The sequence below is a fragment of the Drosophila erecta genome, unplaced genomic scaffold (genome assembly GCF_003286155.1).
Source record: "Drosophila erecta strain 14021-0224.00,06,07 unplaced genomic scaffold, DereRS2 tig00000055-arrow-pilon, whole genome shotgun sequence".
Classification (NCBI taxonomy): Eukaryota; Metazoa; Arthropoda; class Insecta; order Diptera; family Drosophilidae; genus Drosophila; species Drosophila erecta.
This window is the reverse complement of record NW_020825200.1, coordinates 5097794-5110491: the sequence shown is the minus strand read 5'-3', so window position 1 is coordinate 5110491 and position 12698 is coordinate 5097794. Positions and strand designations below refer to the sequence as shown.

Sequence of the window (12698 nt, the reverse complement as noted above, 5' to 3'; positions counted from 1 at the left end):
CGATTTCAACAATTATAATTCATATTCTCCGATTTAAAAATATTTGCATATGTATACTAAAGAACGATATATAAATGTCGAGCTTAATAAAGACTAATGAACACGTTAAATCTCGTGCAAACACAACCGCCCAAGAATAGTTATCGCATAGCGTTCATCTAACATAATTTAATGAGGGCAGTGATAATTGTCTGAATTCGTTATAATTACATTTATAATATAAGCATTAAAGTACAATTTTTAATATGAACACATCTGTGATGCGGAATTGATGCGAGCTTTTCTACTGCGCTTTTGCGTGAACGGGTCTTCAACAGATAGTTGTTGCGCATCTCTAAAATCTAAGGTGCTCGACCAGGTGGCAACACCCACCGTAAAAAACGATTTTAGTCGCAGTCGCAGAGATTTTGGTTTTGGTAAGCCTTAGTAATTTAATGGAAAGTACGGTCGAAAATAGACCGTTTAAATAGACGTTTCAATCGGCCATTAATGTAAACAATTAGCGAGCAGAGGGCTAAACGCGAAAAGTGAAAGAACTTGAACGAGAGTGAAAAGTCGGTCGCCAGCAAAACGCGTAGTTTGCCCATTATAACGAAATGCGGCCAGTGCCATCGAAATATTACTCAATTTCACAAAGTATTTTGGCCAAAAACGGATAAAATAGATGGATGTTTAAAGAGGGTTTCTTGAAATGTAACTCCCTTTTTGTTCAACGCCCAAGGGGCGCCAGCTGCGCTGCCAGCGTCTACGTCGGCAGAGACCATTCTTGTTGTTGCTATTCTCGACATATGATTCAATAGAGTGATCGCCTCTCTCTTTCTCCCTCCCACGGACAATTTCAGTTTTTTGTAATATTTCTGTTAGCTGTTTTAGTTGCCTATTTGTTTGTCGTTGTTGTTGATGTTGCTGTAGCGGTTGTAAGTGATATTTTAAAAAGAAATGAGTTCGCATGGAGCGAAAGCCGAACTGAAATAACACAAATGGTCGTCCGTTTGTCGTTCCCATTTATGCAAACAATTTTCATCAATTATTTACATATTTCGCTTTGGAACTTCGCACCGATTGACTCAGCAGAAGCCGTGCAAAAGGCGCCAATGGGTTAATTAGCCACTAAACTATAGATAAATCGCGGTGTTATCAGCTAAAGCCGCTTATCAAACGTGCACATCGTTAAGGCCAAAGATATACAAGAGCTTTGCGTCGCAATACTCGAGATTCACTCAAAAACGAGGCCAATTTCCATATCCTAAGAACCAAGAGTTATCCATACGGCCGACTATTACCCCAAAGTTCTACCGCACAACCGCATTAATATAGTCCAGTTTGGATTTACTCCCTTAAAGCAGCACAAGCAGCTAAAAGAATATATAATATCAAAATAGTATAATAATATATAAATATATGAACAATATATTCGATCATTAACTAACCTTTCTTGCACTTGCAGGGGGAGGTGCGGAAAACAGCTTCTACGATTTATTTTGACCAATTCTTCAACAACATTTAAACGAACGAACCAGTAAGCAGACAAAAAGCAGAAATCAGCAAATCCGGACACCAGGCAGGACAACCTTAAGACTTTATTGCGAAACGATATCGAATCCAACGAATACCGAGAATGGCACACACACATCTGGGACGCGCCGTGAAAAACATTGAGGCGCCACGCCCACTGAAAACACAATCGCGATCGTCGTTGAAAAACAGCTACCTGGTGATCGAGGAGCTCATCCAGTTGATAGACAGCGTGACCGTGGGCCTTCAATCGTGCAACACCACGCCGGACTCAATCACACTGCTCCTGCACAACCTCCGGGTGCACGGACCGCAACTGGAGGCGGTGTCCAAGGATACACTGGACCGGGCCTTCGTCGTTTTCCGCAACGCTTCGCAGGACGAACGGCTGAACATAACGACGCGCCTCAAGCTGCTCGAGCTCATCGAGCTGCGCGCCAAGAGCTGGGACAATGACGACACAATCGCGTACTACAAGTCCAAGCAGCAGATCTCCAACGTGGAGGTGAGTTGTACCTAGGATCAATCTTACTTTGGAAAACGATAAAATGTTTGCCAAGAAATTGTTATAGTTTCTAATGGGCATTACTTGTCTTGCAGCTGCCCTCGGAATATCAGTACGATGCTGGCGTGCAGCCTGGCGCCTTCAGCACCTCCCCCACATTCGGCGTCAGCGGCGGTGTAGGTGGTGTTAACGTTGGAGCCGCAGCCGCCGCTGCCGCCGTCTTCAATGCGGCATCTGCAGCTGCAGCCGCCCAAGCTGCGGCCATTGCGGCCGTGGGCTCACCCAACCAGCAGCACATGCTGCTGCCGCCCGGTGAGGTTATCCGTAATTCGGGCAAGTTCCCCAAACCGACCAAGATTCCCGGCAAGACGTACTGCAAGGACGAGGTCGTGATTCGCAATGCCGACTCCGGCAAAGGTAAGTTTCTGATCAGCTGAGGAGTGTTCTGGAGCACACAGATCTATAAAAATGGTTTTAAATAATGAATTCCTCCATTGCCGTGGCCACAAAGTCATGGGCATCAAGGGGCGTCGCGTGCACATGATCGAGGAGCTAAGCGAAACCATAATATCGTTTCAAAGAGGTAACCCCAGAAAGCTGGTTTTAATTGACCCTCACCGCACCCGCATTTCATTTGGCACGCTTATTCAACTCAATTATTGACTGGCTAGCGGCTTTTACAAAATTTACTAAATAAAAATACGCATGTCCCAGATTTTGTCCATTGAACGTCACCACATTAAGAACAAAGATCGTTAAAGGAATTAGTTAAACACCTATTTTCATACTGTATACATGCATCTTTAAGCATTTTGTTTCTAAATGTGTTTGCATCTTAATTATTTTTCATAATTATATATGCTTTTTTGGAACAATTTATTAATGCAATGTTTTCATTAGTCAACCCGGGTGCCAAGGAGCGTTTGGTACAGATTACTGGTCCAGCCGAGGATAAAATTAAGTGAGTAATGTAAATGAACTTAAATTATTCAACTTAATATTTAAAAATGTTTTCTTCCCACGACAGCTATGCCAAACAACTGATGGAGGACACCATCCGTCGCAACGCCTCGCCGGTGCGCCTGGAACCCGCTCCCGCCGCTGGAGGATCCTGCTCCTCGCTTAACTCGTCCAACTCGGACGACGCCATTGTGCAGCCAAGAACTCCAACCGGAAGCAGTTTGGCTAACCGGCTGAGTTTCAACTCGGCCCAAAACTTCATGACCGCCACCGCTGCTGCACAGCAGATCTCGCAGCAGATGCACCACCAAACGCATCACCAGCAGCACCAACAGCAGCAGCAGCATGTCGCCGCAGTAGCCACCGCAGCAGCAGCGGCGGCACATGCTCAGGCGACAGCCGCTGCGGGTAAAGTCTTGCGTCCCAATCAACAGCTGCTAATGCACTCATATTCCACAAACGATGCTTCCGTAGGTGAATACAAGTTCACGGTCAACGTGGGCCAGCGCCTGATCAAGATTACCGGCGACTGCTGCGAACTAGTGCGCGTGAGTAATGTTGTAGTTTTCAACTTTGAAATCCATTAAATCCTCTGTGCTTTCAAGGTGGCCAAACTTGTGCTTGATGACTACTTCAGCAGCTCGGAATTTCTGGCCTCCATTGAGGCTGGCGCCGCCTTCGACGGCACTTCGCTGGTGAGCCCAGTTACCACGCCATCGACTCCGCTTCCCGGAGCCGGCCCGCAGCAATTTTTGACACTGCAATTTTTCGACACGTCCTCGGCAACCAACAATAATGGTGAAGGCGACGACGAGGTGTTCGCAGAGCCAAGCAATGGCGGATCATCGACTAACAATCAAAATGGCCTGGCCAGATCGCGTCGCAGCCACTTTTCACGCAAGGAGTCCACGCCGGAGACCAAGGGAGCTCGCGAAAAGTTTGAGGTGGACGAATTGGCAGGCCCCAATCCCTTGAAGAGCAATGCATGTAAGATTACAGTCATTTCTACAGTTTAAGCTTAAGTTTACACGGGCTTAAACCACTTTTGCATTGAGCCAAGTCTTTGATGCGTTTCCATAAATTACAGCTCGCGTTTCTTACGATATTGAACACTTGATCTACTACTCCATGAGTCCGCACGCCTGGGCCTTGCCCACCGACTGGCAAAAGATGCAGGAGACAACGCCCTCGATTCTGCGCAACAAGGTAATTCCGCCGTTCGATGGCTTAGTCGACCGTATTGCTTTCTCTTCGAACACCCCCGATTCCACCATCGCCAGTGCACCTAACTCATCAGTAATAACACATTCGCCGGTTATAAGTTCAATAACCTCCACCCCGAACACCAATATCATCAGCACCGCCGTTGGAGCAGCTGCTGTCGAGGCGTCAGCAGACAATCCCATAACCGTCACTAACAAGCAATCAAAAGGGATCATCGCCGATCGCGAGACCCGTCGCCTTCCCAAAACATCGGCCGTGTCCGATCGAAATTTGTATAACAAGCAATTGCAAATCATAACGAATACTGTGGGCAAATCTGGGCCACCACAGGGAAAGAATCGCCAGTCGAACTATCAAGCATCCCAAGTGAAAGCAATTTTTCAACGCTACTGCGAGGACGATGAGTTTTCATTGGCGCTGTGCGAAACAGAGTCAAATAATAACCGGATCTTTTTCTAACTTTATTTAATTTAATTACGTAGCCAGAATACGTATTATTGAATCTCAGCCACAGATAGGCTTTTCTTTTTCAGTCATCTCATGCCAGTATTTTAGCTATTTTAATTTTATATTACTTATTATCAGAAAAATTGAACCATCAAGAATTTGATAATGAATCGAGCCATTAACATTATCATCAGCATCCAGTCATATAATTAACGACATACCAACGAAACCAAAACAATTGCAAAGTAAAACTGTTCGCTAGTCTTAGAGGTAACAATACATCTAATGCATTGAAATTAAAATGTAATAATTAGGAAGAATCTGTGTTTTGGCTGTGAAACAGATTAAGTCGTCGCTAAGGATAAACTGGAATCGCGGTTAAAACCGTTTAACCACTAACAAACTTTTCTCGAATGCAAACCAACATTTACAAAGCTGTAATTAATGTTTTATTAAGACTTATAACAAACGTAGGCTTAAGCGTTTTATCCCCAACACACATATTCAATACGATTTATATTAACTAATAAACAGGACTTTCAAAGTCCGTAACAAAGCTTGGCTGGGTTTAACTTCCACACTGCATACATTGTAAATTGTAAATTGTGTTTACCACTGAAAAATCATAACATGAGCTGCTAACTCATCTAAAGCACGTCCACCAAACCACTCCAAATGGCTAACTTAGTTACTAAACTGTTCCATATGTACATATGTTTATCCCAGGTAAGCTTGTCCCTATTGTGTTGGCCACCTATGATACTTTGCAATCTGCTATATAACCATTTCTTTGTTTGAAAACAGGATCTGCAGGATGAGAGCCAGCGCTTCGATGGTGATAAGTATCTGGCTAGCATTAAGACGGCCGCCAAGCGTGACATTGTGGCAGCCGATGAGGTCGAGACTCTGGATGAATAACGCAATCTATCGAGCGGCTTAAACTGACAATATAGATAATACGCTATCAATGTCCGGGGTGCAGTGTCTGCTCCCAGCCGGTGCTGCACTAGGCTTCAATGCTTTTGGCCATGGCCTCCACTAACAATCGCAAACTCAAAACGACCAAAAAAAAAAAGAAAATATTAAAAAAAACATCCAAACTAACCGTAGAAATTACCGACGAAAATAATCAAAACTTTCATAATAACTAGAAAATTCAACGAAGCTCTTAGTTAAGTTCAAGCGAAATGGGAATCCGATCCCAATATGTTCTAATTTACAAAATGCAGCTAAATGAAAAGCCTCGAAGCGGCCTTAACTTTAATGGCCCATATGAAATGGAATGCATTTTTAGTAGCTCAATAGAGGAATTTTGCAATTTTTTTCTCATCCTTACGCAAACTTTGTTTCTCCCAACCAAATAATTCTCAAAATGGAAAAAGAAATGTATTAATTCATCTATGTCTTTATTATTATTTTATAATTCTTTTGTGACTTGCGCTGAGTATCAGTTTTCAAGATTTGAAATTGTATTTTGTTTTCTCTAGTCTATGCATCATAGAAATTTTTATACTATTTTTGTTAAATTCATGTGGAAATGTAACAAGATGAAAACCACACCAAATTCTTTGAATTTCTGTTTATGCTTTAGTTAATTTATTTTATTTATTTTGTACAAATACAAATCATTTATTCTTCAAAAAGATATTTGCAAGGAAATAAAATGGAATCAAGATCAAATACTGCTTCTTTTACATACACCGTATTTCACCAAAACGCATCGGTTTCGTTATTTAATTTGGTTAATACATAATTATACATGATTATTACATAAATTTATTTATCATACACAACAAAAAAAATAAATATAACAATAGTTTAAACTTTGATATGTATCAATGAATGTTGGCTAGGAGTTAAACAGATCTAATGACCACGTCGATTGTGCGGTTAGCAGAATGTGCTCCGAGTTGCATAACAAGTCAAGGGTAGAGAGATGGCATTAGCATCACAATTGTTAATTGGTTAGTTACAGATAATCGATCTATTGCACATAGTTGCCCAATAAAGGCCGTCTGTTCACATGGGGGCACTGCATCGCGCTTTTGGCATGTACACAAAGCAAATACATTTAGAAAAAGAATGTTAATTAGTCAGGGGCTGATGTGGAGGTGTGTCATCAGATAGGGGATTAGAACACAACATCAAGACATCAATAGCATGCTCAACTCGAATCAATATTCACGTACATCGAGGTGTGATATGTTGCCCGCTGGGCAGGTGACATGTTCAAGTTGCCCTGATGCTTGCGGTTGTAGGCCCAAATCGCACAGGTGGCCAGAAGGGAGACTAGAAAATGTGATGGGGTTAGCCTGTATTCACGCCAAAATATACACCAATCTCTACTCTTACCCAGCAGGAAGGACATGAAGAATATCTGCAGCCAGAAATGACTGCCACCGCTGCTGTCCACAATAATGCCCGCTGCAATAGTCACCACCGCAAGTCCCAGATTCTGCACAGACTGACAGCTGCAAAATGAACAATTAAGGAGTTAATCAATACAAAAAGTCGGAAGATGAGTGAACTTACAAGCCATATGCAGTGCCCAGCTGATACTCGGGCACAATCAAGGAAACCAGAGGCCACAGGCTGGCAGCCAACATGGAATAGGACAGTCCCATTATGCTCATCCCGATGTAGGGATCCAAGTCGGTGAATGTCAGCAGGAAGTGGCCTAGCAGCGTGAAGATGGTGGCACAAAACACCCATGTCACATTTCTTCCGACCTTGTCAATCACAAAACCAAACAGAGGCGATGCTATAGCAGAGATCAGGTAGACAATCGAGTTGACTGTGTTCGCCTCATCCGGAGTCATGTGGAACTTGCTCACGAAGAAGGCCTGGCCAAGAGCCACAAAGGGAAAGATGGCAAGGTAGTAAGCCACACAGACCACAGACACCATCCAGAAGTCAAACTTGAAGGTGACTATATCGCTTAGTTTGGCCAGTTCTCCACCAGGATTGTTATTTCGCTTAAGAATTCTCTCCGCGCGCTTATCCATCCAACCTAAGTGAAGGGAAAAATGTCATAACTCAAAACTGATATTTATGTATGTAAAAACCAATCGTACCTAGAATCAAGGTGCAAACCAGGGACATCACGCACGTAGAGGAAGCCAGGAACAGGGCCACACCCAGGCCCTTGTAGCCAGTGTAGGATTTCGAGACGTAGCCATATAGAGGTTGCATAATCCAAAAGTTGACGGTGCTGCCGAAGCGGGCCACCGACAACTGCAGTCCAAAGACCATGTTAATCTCCTTGCCCTTGAACCATAGCACCGCATAGCTGTTTTGGGCCACAGCCAGCGACTCAGCCCCGATGCCGAATACAAAGCGTCCCAAGATCATCAACCAGAAGTGGCCCAGGACTCCGCCGGTGGCGAAGATCAGTTGGCCCACGAGCACGATCAGCATGTAGATAATGGTGCCCAGGCGGATGCCAAACACCCGGTCGATAAGAAAGCCGCCCACAAAGCAGAGTACGATATTTGGCCACGAGTAGATGGAGTAAATCAGCGTGAACTCGGTGGAGCTGAGTTGCAGTTCCTTTTGGAAAACGTCCTGCAATGCGCCGGGATTATCGTAGCAAAAATAGGAACCTACATATAAAAGAGTTCCTTAATTAGGTTTGGTTTTAAGAATGTTGATAGAGTGAGGTTTGTGTGTGAATATAAAGTTTTAACTTAAAATCTTTTAAAAAAAGTTTCAATTCTGTATACAATTCAAAGAGTAGTGGGTGTAATATAAATTGGCATGGGTGATACCATTAAGAAAAGGAATCCACATCTTACCGAAACCCAAGAGGCACATAAAGAGCAGGGCCAGGAATCGATGTGGCGTGCTCGTCGGATCACAGCAACCGGGATCTTTCTGGTGGCCGGCGAGCTCCGTGTCTCGGGTGCTGCGTCGTCGCACCACAGGATGCACTTCGTCATCGCCGCTGCTGCAGGTGCTGCTGCTCGGCGAACTAACGATGGGTTTGCGCTCCTCGCGTGACATTATTGCCACTTTTCGTTGTCAGAATGATAGAGGAGTGACGGGAAATTTGAGTTATGTGATGGTAATTGCTATTTGCGGCTCCTCCTGTTTTCCGGAATTCCTGCTCGTTGGCTGGTGGTGGGCGTTAGGCGTTAGGTTGTAGGCGGGGGATGGGGGCGGGCTGTGGCCCTACTGTTGCTGCTTATCACTAGACCACACCATTATGTCTTGTTGTTGTTGCTGCTGCTGTTGCCTCAGTATGAGTGCAGTATTGATTATTCCCGCGCACAGAGATGATGGAATATGGAGAGGTTGAAATGGGGGGTGTTTCGGTTAATCTGCAAAAAAGCCAAGATTGAAAATTGCATTCCCACATTTTCCACTCTCTTCGCGGACACGGCCACACACACTCACACACATAGACATGCAGGCAAATGTCACGGGTGGGCATGCGTTTGTGTGTGCTTGCAAGGTAAACATGAAAGATCCTGTTGTCCGTTGGTTGACTAACGGTTAATGAGTAATCAATTAAGCGCTTGCATGCGCATAACATTCAGTTGACACCTGATTTAAGGTTTTACTACGTTATTTGCGTATTGAAAGCAGCTCTACTGTGTATAAATTCGATATGTACACACACACGGCAATAAATAGGCATATGTAAATGCCGTATATCAACAAAAAAGGGGGATTAATAAACAAATGCCTCGTTATCGCACTTAACAAATAAAGTCACACACTAATTAATCACTAGTCCACGGTCTTATTTTGCATTATTTACATTTGATATTTTCAAATTGTGATTGTGGCGGGCTTACGATCCAGGAAAACTTTACTTAATGTTTCCCGAAGTATTTATTTTGATTATCAAAATTTTCTTGTGATGAGCAAGTCCCATTACGCCTACTATATATTCAACAAGTCAAGGACTTACGGTTTATTTCTGTCCCCTGTCAGGAGAAGAATGTTCGTTATTACCTGGTTTCCCTACCTGTAGCTGTAGAGATGGAAGGTGGCATTGTGTTCGTGCTATCGATATATCGATCGCCTTGGGAATATCCTCACCGTATCCGTTACGTATATCATAAGCAAGTGATATTAGATTATCTTAGAAAATCAATTCGATTACTCAAATATTTGTGCGATCGTGTAACATGCTGAAAATTAAAACAAACTATATGATACCATTGAAAACAGCATCAATATATTGTCATATAATAACGGTAATTTAATAAGTATCGATAGTTGACAACACTGCCTGCCTGTGCATCACTGACCAGTGCTGCTAAACGTCCGTTGCGCATCAGGTGGCAACCGTGTGTTCCTACACCAAGCAAAACAACTATTATTATTATTAAATTCAGCACAAAGTTCAATGATTTTTAGGTCCTCTGCACACTCACAATTCGATCAGCAAGCACTGGCACAGCGATAAGTATGTAAGTGAAAGTTTCAAAAGGTCACAAAGCCAGCCGAATCTGCAGGCTTACGCTTTTTTGTGCAGTGTAAAGGCGCCAACGATGTTGTCTTCGTCTCGCACAACGCAAATTTATTCAAAGACCCACTGCCACATTTTGATACGCTCCCGAGCAGCTAAACACGTTTCGTATGCTTGCATGTCCATTTCGTAATGCCCCCGATCAGGAACTAAGGTCTGTCCACGCGAGATGGCGGCGATAAAGGTGAGATTGAGACTGCCCCTTTGGAGCACACAGACAATGGCCCAACTAAATGCGTTGTACAACCACAGAACATCACCCTGGGCATTCTGTACGGCCTGTGGGACAGCATACGTGGCATGACACTGGTCCTGCACATCGACGACGAGGTGAACCGCCAGAATGCCGAGCAGGAGCACCGCCAACAGCTGCGTCGCACCGACAAGGATCGTTACGAACGCGCCAGGAGGTCACCGTCACCAGTGCCCAGTTCCGCGGCTGCTATGATTCGGGAGGAGTATGCCAAGCAGGCGGAGGAAAACGCCGACGAGCGGACGCTGGAGAAGATCCTGGGCAAGAAGCCAACCACCCAGGATCAACAGCCGCAGGGGTAAGTGTAACACAAAGACCCATCCCACGTACATATATTTTTTAATTGCGCACTTGATTTATAATCCGCCTACACAGGGAAAAGAAGATCGCCAAGAAGCTGTTCAAGTGCTGCATGCTTAATGGCGGTTTCACCTGGCTGAGCATCGTCCTGTTCGAATCCGCTCTGCTGCCCACGCTTAAATTCTGCCTTACCATCTTCTATGGAGCCCATTCCGAGACCCTGCCGGTGGTTTGGGGCTGGCTGCATCCCATCCTGTCCCTGCTGTTCGGCATGATGTGGGTCCTGCCCATCTTCATGCTGTCTAAAATTGTGAGCTCTCTGTGGTTCGCGGACATAGCCAATGCCGCTTATCGCGTGAGAAAGGGACGCCCGCAGCTAATCCCCGGGATCAGCAAACTGGTGGCCGACTTCCTATTCAGCATGGTGGTGCAAATGCTGTTCCTGGTCCAGAGCATGCTGGTTAACCTAGTGCCCGTCAAGTATGTTGGTTCCTCGCTGTGCTTCGTGCATCTGTGCCTGCTCTACTCACTGTACTCGTTCGAGTACAAGTGGTTCAACATGGGCTGGGAGCTACATAGACGCCTCACGTACATTGAGAAGAACTGGCCCTATTTTTTCGGCTTCGGAATACCGCTTACGGTGCTGACAAACCTGTCCAGCTCAGTGATCGTCAGCAGCTGCATCTTTTCCATCTTCTTCCCCCTGTTCATACTCAGCGGTAATGAGGCAAAACCCATTGTGGACACCACGTAAGTATATTTGGTTTGGTAACACAGTCCAGCTTCACTAAATCGAACTTCTTAAATAAAAACGTGAACTGAAAAGTGATATAGTTAATGTTTAAACTATCACGGAATTTCAGTCCAAATTGTTTAAATGGTACGTCTATATTAAATATAGTTCGTTTTTCCTTTGTGACCAGCACATATCGATTTAGAGAAGCTATACTGTACTCTATCTATAAATATAAATAACTAAATATTTGACTTCCGCCCAGTGAGGTCTCCCTGCGTCTCTTCTCGCCGGTGGTCTTCATATCGAATCTGTGCTTCGGCGGCAATCCGTGGAGCAAGGCCAATCGACTGAGTGCCATGCAGCGGCAGCAGTATGAGCTGCAGCAGCGCCAGCGTTTGCTCCAGCGAGACGAGCAGCTCCTAAAGCAGAGGAAGCAGCAATATGTGCAGCAGCAACGGCTGCAACAGGAGCAGCTGATGCGACGAGATCGCTCTCATTCGCGGTCACAGACACCGCAGCTAGGACAGCCCCATCGCTACGCCCAGGCGCCCGTTTTCGATGCGGGACGGGTGCGCGATTCCTCCACCTCGTCCACGCACAGCTCCAACGCGCCGAGCATCAATAGCCACCGGCCGCCGCCTTATTACGGGAGCTCGCTGCGCGGAGCCGCGCCTTTGGTGCCCACTCCAGTGCCCGGTGCACCGAGAGCTCCGCTAACCCCGCCCGTGATACGCCAGGAGTCGGGGCCTGATGACTGGAACTTGTGAGATTTATGCTTATACACGCAACGTAGGCTTTAGCTATATATAATTCGATCTGTGTAATGTACGTATCATCTACCTATATAACCATCGTGAACTGTGTAAGTTAAAGATAACTTTAGGTCTACGCATAATGACAATGTTCGCTAGTCGACACCGCCACCACCACAACGCCCTATTCGGAACGGGCATGACTATATATATATAGAGTGGCTATATCTGAAATGCGGCTCGCGCAACTGCTGCATAATCGTGTATGTTTATTTTAGGCGGCGATTTTCTCTTTAATTATTGCTCGTAGGGTGTTATGCTCTACACTAGAAATTACGTCGGGCGTAAAGTTCGTTTAATGTATAATTAATCAAAAATAAAATTAATTTTGTACTTTCATCAATTGTTGTTGGTCGTTTGATGGGGAACGCTTGATCAAGCCTTATCAGTGTGATTTGTCTGGGCTTGATTATAAATCGTGTGAGTCAGAACTAATCTACAGTAGTTGCTAATATAAGTTTTTTGAT

At 44.8% G+C, this 12698-nt stretch overlaps 3 protein-coding genes across 10 annotated transcripts; 2 read left to right on the top strand and 1 right to left on the bottom strand.

The window, feature by feature from the left end:
• The first annotated feature begins 318 nt into the window (after positions 1-318).
• On the top strand, positions 319-5726 carry LOC6543529 (eukaryotic translation initiation factor 4E-binding protein Mextli). 6 transcript variants are annotated; one of them, XM_015159638.2, is made up of 10 exons: positions 319-416; positions 1448-2020; positions 2116-2437; positions 2532-2603; positions 2921-2981; positions 3048-3388; positions 3455-3528; positions 3586-3967; positions 4068-4186; positions 5456-5726. In XM_015159638.2, the coding sequence occupies exons 2-10, from the start codon at positions 1619-1621 to the stop codon at positions 5567-5569; spliced, it is 1887 nt and encodes a 628-aa protein (XP_015015124.1). In that variant the 5' UTR covers positions 319-416; positions 1448-1618; the 3' UTR covers positions 5570-5726. The 6 variants fall into 6 exon arrangements, 5 of the variants coding, with proteins under 5 accessions (XP_015015124.1, XP_015015127.1, XP_015015125.1 ...); XR_003407788.1 differs by having other exon boundaries at positions 3048-3528; positions 4068-5377; positions 5456-5470; XM_015159641.2 differs by having other exon boundaries at positions 3048-3528.
• Positions 5727-6291: 565 nt separating this feature from the next.
• Positions 6292-10279, bottom strand: LOC6543531 (major facilitator superfamily domain-containing protein 1). Of its 2 annotated transcripts, XM_026978439.1 has the most exons (8): positions 10198-10279; positions 9611-9789; positions 8446-8970; positions 7726-8253; positions 7184-7661; positions 7004-7122; positions 6841-6940; positions 6292-6693 (listed from the first exon to the last, which is right to left on the bottom strand). In XM_026978439.1, exons 3-8 carry the CDS (start codon positions 8651-8653, stop codon positions 6636-6638), a joined length of 1491 nt encoding a protein of 496 aa, XP_026834240.1. In that variant the 5' UTR covers positions 8654-8970; positions 9611-9789; positions 10198-10279; the 3' UTR covers positions 6292-6635. The 2 variants fall into 2 exon arrangements, with proteins under 2 accessions (XP_026834240.1, XP_026834239.1); XM_026978438.1 differs by lacking the exon at positions 10198-10279 and having other exon boundaries at positions 9567-9662.
• LOC6543509 (etoposide-induced protein 2.4) lies at positions 9881-12570 on the top strand. 2 transcript variants are annotated; one of them, XM_001968678.3, is made up of 5 exons: positions 9881-10071; positions 10277-10314; positions 10383-10681; positions 10759-11433; positions 11682-12570. In XM_001968678.3, the coding sequence occupies exons 2-5, from the start codon at positions 10300-10302 to the stop codon at positions 12184-12186; spliced, it is 1494 nt and encodes a 497-aa protein (XP_001968714.1). In that variant the 5' UTR covers positions 9881-10071; positions 10277-10299; the 3' UTR covers positions 12187-12570. The 2 variants fall into 2 exon arrangements, with proteins under 2 accessions (XP_001968714.1, XP_015015131.1); XM_015159645.2 differs by having other exon boundaries at positions 10137-10314.
• The last annotated feature ends 128 nt before the right edge of the window (positions 12571-12698 follow it).

What these genes read in the sequence shown, in the direction of transcription:
- LOC6543529 (XM_026978936.1), top strand. Translation starts at nt 1,619, where the DNA reads ATGGCACACACACATCTGGGACGCGCCGTGAAAAACATTGAGGCGCCA. An exon ending in ACTGCTGCGAACTAGTGCGC is followed by an intron (nt 3,529 to 3,585) that starts GTGAGTAATGTT and finishes TGTGCTTTCAAG; the next exon opens with GTGGCCAAACTTGTGCTTGA. An exon ending in TCCCTTGAAGAGCAATGCAT is followed by an intron (nt 3,968 to 4,067) that starts GTAAGATTACAG and finishes CATAAATTACAG; the next exon opens with CTCGCGTTTCTTACGATATT.
- LOC6543531 (XM_026978439.1), bottom strand. Translation starts at nt 8,653, where the DNA reads ATGTCACGCGAGGAGCGCAAACCCATCGTTAGTTCGCCGAGCAGCAGC. An exon ending in TATGTGCCTCTTGGGTTTCG is followed by an intron (nt 8,254 to 8,445) that starts GTAAGATGTGGA and finishes TTTTATATGTAG; the next exon opens with GTTCCTATTTTTGCTACGAT. An exon ending in GGTTTGCACCTTGATTCTAG is followed by an intron (nt 7,662 to 7,725) that starts GTACGATTGGTT and finishes CCCTTCACTTAG; the next exon opens with GTTGGATGGATAAGCGCGCG.
- LOC6543509 (XM_001968678.3), top strand. An exon ending in CAGGATCAACAGCCGCAGGG is followed by an intron (nt 10,682 to 10,758) that starts GTAAGTGTAACA and finishes CCGCCTACACAG; the next exon opens with GGAAAAGAAGATCGCCAAGA. An exon ending in AAACCCATTGTGGACACCAC is followed by an intron (nt 11,434 to 11,681) that starts GTAAGTATATTT and finishes ACTTCCGCCCAG; the next exon opens with TGAGGTCTCCCTGCGTCTCT.